General features: G+C 34.5%; 3 protein-coding genes across 3 annotated transcripts; 2 read left to right on the plus strand and 1 right to left on the minus strand.

Annotated features, from left to right (window-relative positions):
- Window positions 1–6: 6 nt before the first annotated feature.
- LOC100633704 (DNA polymerase kappa-like) lies at window positions 7–1,770 on the plus strand. Its single transcript, XM_003391410.2, has 7 exons — window positions 7–64; window positions 111–143; window positions 195–291; window positions 350–515; window positions 786–1,042; window positions 1,099–1,295; window positions 1,555–1,770. The coding sequence occupies exons 1-7, from the start codon at window positions 24–26 to the stop codon at window positions 1,694–1,696; spliced, it is 933 nt and encodes a 310-aa protein (XP_003391458.2). The 5' UTR covers window positions 7–23; the 3' UTR covers window positions 1,697–1,770.
- A 43-nt stretch (window positions 1,771–1,813) lies between these two features.
- On the minus strand, window positions 1,814–2,691 carry LOC100633575 (uncharacterized). The gene is made up of 3 exons (XM_003391409.2): window positions 2,359–2,691; window positions 2,246–2,290; window positions 1,814–2,176 (listed from the first exon to the last, which is right to left on the minus strand). The coding sequence occupies exons 1-3, from the start codon at window positions 2,672–2,674 to the stop codon at window positions 1,872–1,874; spliced, it is 666 nt and encodes a 221-aa protein (XP_003391457.1). The 5' UTR covers window positions 2,675–2,691; the 3' UTR covers window positions 1,814–1,871.
- A 33-nt stretch (window positions 2,692–2,724) lies between these two features.
- On the plus strand, window positions 2,725–3,452 carry LOC109590896 (E3 ubiquitin-protein ligase makorin-like; the record flags this gene model as incomplete). Its single annotated transcript, XM_020006741.1, has 4 exons — window positions 2,725–2,766; window positions 2,827–2,902; window positions 2,952–3,137; window positions 3,338–3,452. Coding segments are annotated over exons 1-4 (403 nt in total), but the record flags the coding sequence as incomplete, so codon positions are not given.
- Between the last annotated feature and the right edge of the window lie 76 nt (window positions 3,453–3,528).

Genomic DNA, 3,528 nt, shown 5'->3' on the forward strand with positions numbered 1-3,528 from the left:
CTAAGTGTTCCTATGACTATTTTATGAATATTTGTCTTGGTATAGGGTCCTGTACAGTCCACAGGTAATTATATTTTAAAAGTCTAAAATAATATTTCTTTTTTTAATAGTGAGTGGGAGAGAAAGAGCATCAGTACAGAGAGGTAAGTTACATGTAAAGTAAATTAAAGATTATTGTTTTTTTTAATTTTAAGAACATTTCCTGATATTTGGAAGCCATCCGAACTCTTTCAAAAGTGCCACAAGTTATGCTATTCACTGACAGAAGAAGTTGAAGAGAGTAATATTAAGGCAAGAAGAGAAATACTACTATAATAATAGATTAGCTTACACATATCTGTTATGGCAGGGAAAGACTGTGACATTGAAACTGAAGACTAGTGCTTTTGAAGTGAAGCAACGCTCGATGACTTTCCCCAATCCTATAAGCTCCTTTGCTGATATTCACAAAGCAGCAAGGATCCTGCTAGAAACAGAAATGAAGAACAATTCTCAACTGAAACTCCGTCTAATGGGTACTAAAAATAAAAAGAATTCACTTGTGTGTGTATATATACAGTACATGTACATGTACAACATATACAGTGGCCTTGAATAATTTTTGTAACTATAAATGTATAGTTACAATATATATATAGACAATATATATATATACAATATATAGTTAAATATATACTGCTATATATTTATAGCAGTATCTCATTCTATAAATAGATCATTACATATAGCTCACTACTATAAATAGCATTGATCATTGATGTTATATTCTTCTTGATTGCATGCAGGAGTTAGATTATCTAGTCTTGAAGGAACCAGTAAATCCCCTAGTAAAAAGAGAAGCAGCAGTGCTGCTTCTACTCTATCACTGGACAGGTTCTTTTCACCCGAGGAGAAAGCAGAGTCAAGTACCATGGAAAGTAAAAGAGTCAAGATGTCTGAGGAAGTTCAAAGAAATTCTGAAGATGGTTTTGAAACAAAGATGTCTGAGGAAGTTGAAGGAAGTTTGGAAGATGGATTCGAGACCTCATCAATTGAAATGAAAGTAAGATTCATGGTTTTTATCAAGGACCTTTTCAATGATAATTATTTTTATCATAGACTTGTTTACAGTGTCCTATATGCAATAAAGATGTACCTGGTGATAATGCTGCACTGAACCTACACGTTGATGAGTGTCTTAACCAGTCCGCCATTGAAGAGATGTCTATTGATCCTGCTGATGTTAGTATCTGTAGCTCTATTGGTAATAAGAGCTTTGAAATGTTGCAACAGCCTTCTACAGGCAAGACCACAAGGTATACCATACAGCTGGTTTATTTTATGCAGGCTTAAACCCACTGACTACTATATTAGCAAATATTTTGTAAACCACGAAAAATTTAAGTTGCTCAAAAATTTTGCTTGTTACAGATTTCATGACAATGGAACAAATAAGCTGATTCAACTAAAACTTCTTCTCTATGTTTACATTTAACTAAATTGCAGATTATTCTATACTCTATGGAATACTTTGTATAGTTTTTGCTTTCATCATTATTTTTGTTTATTATTCAGTAAATCGGCTAGTCCATTATCAAGAAGTGTGAAAAAGAAGTCACAGAAAACTGGCCAACAGAATTCAAAAGGTAGCTCTTCTAAAAAGGGAAAAGCTGCCGTTTCGACACCAGTCAAATCACTCAAATCATTCTTTGTTTAGACATTAGACAGCACAATTATTGTAATAATGTAATGATAATGTGAATAATTTCAATAATAGAATTTATGTTGATGTGTCACAAAATTAATAATAGATACGATGCAATAAAAATGATTATTAAATTGATTGATAATTTTAGACACAAAAACCCACACATAATAATAATAATAAATTATTAGTTCATTAATTGCAAAAGAGATGAATAAAGTTCTCCTTTACCAATACTCTCTAATGCTTCAGAGAGTCTTTCCATTGTAGCTTCAGGGTCATTCTGTATTTCCTGGAGGAGGCAAGCTGTGGGGTTTAATGAACGCTGCGATATCACTATCAAGTCTCTATCAACTCTCATTGCTTGACAGAAATCCTTAAATGTTTTAGAGTCGTTTAGGTGATCAGCGAGAAGCTGAATGCCGGAATAGCTTATGTGACTGATGTGGTATGAAGGACCTGGGCCACTATCATTAAAACTAGTTGTGCCAGCTAGATAAAAGTAACAGAGGGCATTAAATATTTTACATGAACATGCAATAAAAGTGAAAATTATTTTACCTTCATCTTTTCCATTGGCAGCTCCTTTGTGATGATTATGAATATCTAGATGATTCAAAATAAATGAAGATAATTTTATTTCCTTGTTGAATTTCTGGTCACACCCTGCTTACCTTTAAATCTCATTTTTCTCTCGATCGAGTCTCTTTCTTCTCTCAGTTTCTTTTCCAGTGACGGCCTATAGTCTGGCAAAACTTTTAAAAAGGACTCGAAAAAGTCTGGTCCCTTCCATTCCAAAAAGTTTATGAATTTCTCAACTCTTTCAGTAAAATTCTTCAGGCTGGCCACTTCAACCTTTTCGTAGCCGCTAATACAACGACCAAACCTCTCATCTTCAATAAGATCTCTAGGCTCCGGCATTTCTTCTAACAGTACACGTCTCATTTTCCGAAGAATATTGCGTTCAACTACCTCCTCATTGGAAGCCATCTTTTATAGGCGTAGCTACCACGCCTATAATGAAAGGCGTGGTATGCATGCCCACGTGAAAACAAAATGGCTACATCCAAAGTACTCTGCAGGTAAATTCTCCTCAAATGACTGCATTTTATTTCTTGCTCCAATTTATTCTCTCCCTCTAGATACTACATGAGTAACTGCTGCAGTAGAGGAGCTTCTTGTCCTTTCTCTCACGACACAAAAGATACCCCAGACTCAGTAAAAACAATATTTTTAACTTAAATAATTCATTTTCTTTCTTTCTCAGATTTGTCGTTATTATTTAAAAGGTGCTTGTACTTACGGTAACTCTTGTCGTTATGTTCACCAGAGACCAAAGTCGTCCCAGCCCTCCTCTACAAGGAGGACTGTTTCGGAACCCCCACTTCCAAAAATCCCGGGCCCGGTGTCACTGGCAGCTGCAGCCGGGCTTGACATTCAACCAGAATCTGGAGTGAGTCCTTGCATGAGCTTAGTAGTTATTAGTATTTTGCAAGATGACCTATCACAATTTTAAATGTAAATTGTACATGCATAATATACATGTACTTTATTACATGTACATGTACATACCCATGTATGTAATATAGACATGCATGCAGTACTGTTGTTGTACATGTATGTACATGTATACATGTATATTTATACTTTTAGCTTGTAACATTGGTGAAAGATCCAACTAGGAAGCCATCAGAATGGGTCAAGGCACCTGAATTCGTACCAGTAAGAGAAAACACTATTAATGATAATAATATTATTATTATAATCTGTTTGCAATGTAGATTTGCTTATTATTATTGTTGTTTTTGTTGTTGTTTTTGGTTTTAGTTTCAGTTTCATTTTTA

Source organism: Amphimedon queenslandica, unplaced genomic scaffold, assembly GCF_000090795.2.
Source record: "Amphimedon queenslandica unplaced genomic scaffold, v1.1 AMPQUscaffold_9318_Cont18697, whole genome shotgun sequence".
In the NCBI taxonomy this organism is placed as follows: domain Eukaryota; kingdom Metazoa; phylum Porifera; class Demospongiae; order Haplosclerida; family Niphatidae; genus Amphimedon; species Amphimedon queenslandica.

Excerpts from the sequence above, each read along its gene's own strand:
- LOC100633704 (XM_003391410.2), top strand. The coding sequence starts at position 24 with ATGAATATTTGTCTTGGTATAGGGTCCTGTACAGTCCACAG. Across the intron at positions 144-194 it reads AAGAGCATCAGTACAGAGAG|AACATTTCCTGATATTTGGA; the intron begins GTAAGTTACATG and ends TTTAATTTTAAG. Across the intron at positions 516-785 it reads ACTGAAACTCCGTCTAATGG|GAGTTAGATTATCTAGTCTT; the intron begins GTACTAAAAATA and ends GATTGCATGCAG.
- LOC100633575 (XM_003391409.2), bottom strand. The coding sequence starts at position 2,674 with ATGGCTTCCAATGAGGAGGTAGTTGAACGCAATATTCTTCGGAAAATG. Across the intron at positions 2,291-2,358 it reads GAGAAAAATGAGATTTAAAG|ATATTCATAATCATCACAAA; the intron begins GTAAGCAGGGTG and ends TGAATCATCTAG. Across the intron at positions 2,177-2,245 it reads TGCCAATGGAAAAGATGAAG|CTGGCACAACTAGTTTTAAT; the intron begins GTAAAATAATTT and ends ACTTTTATCTAG.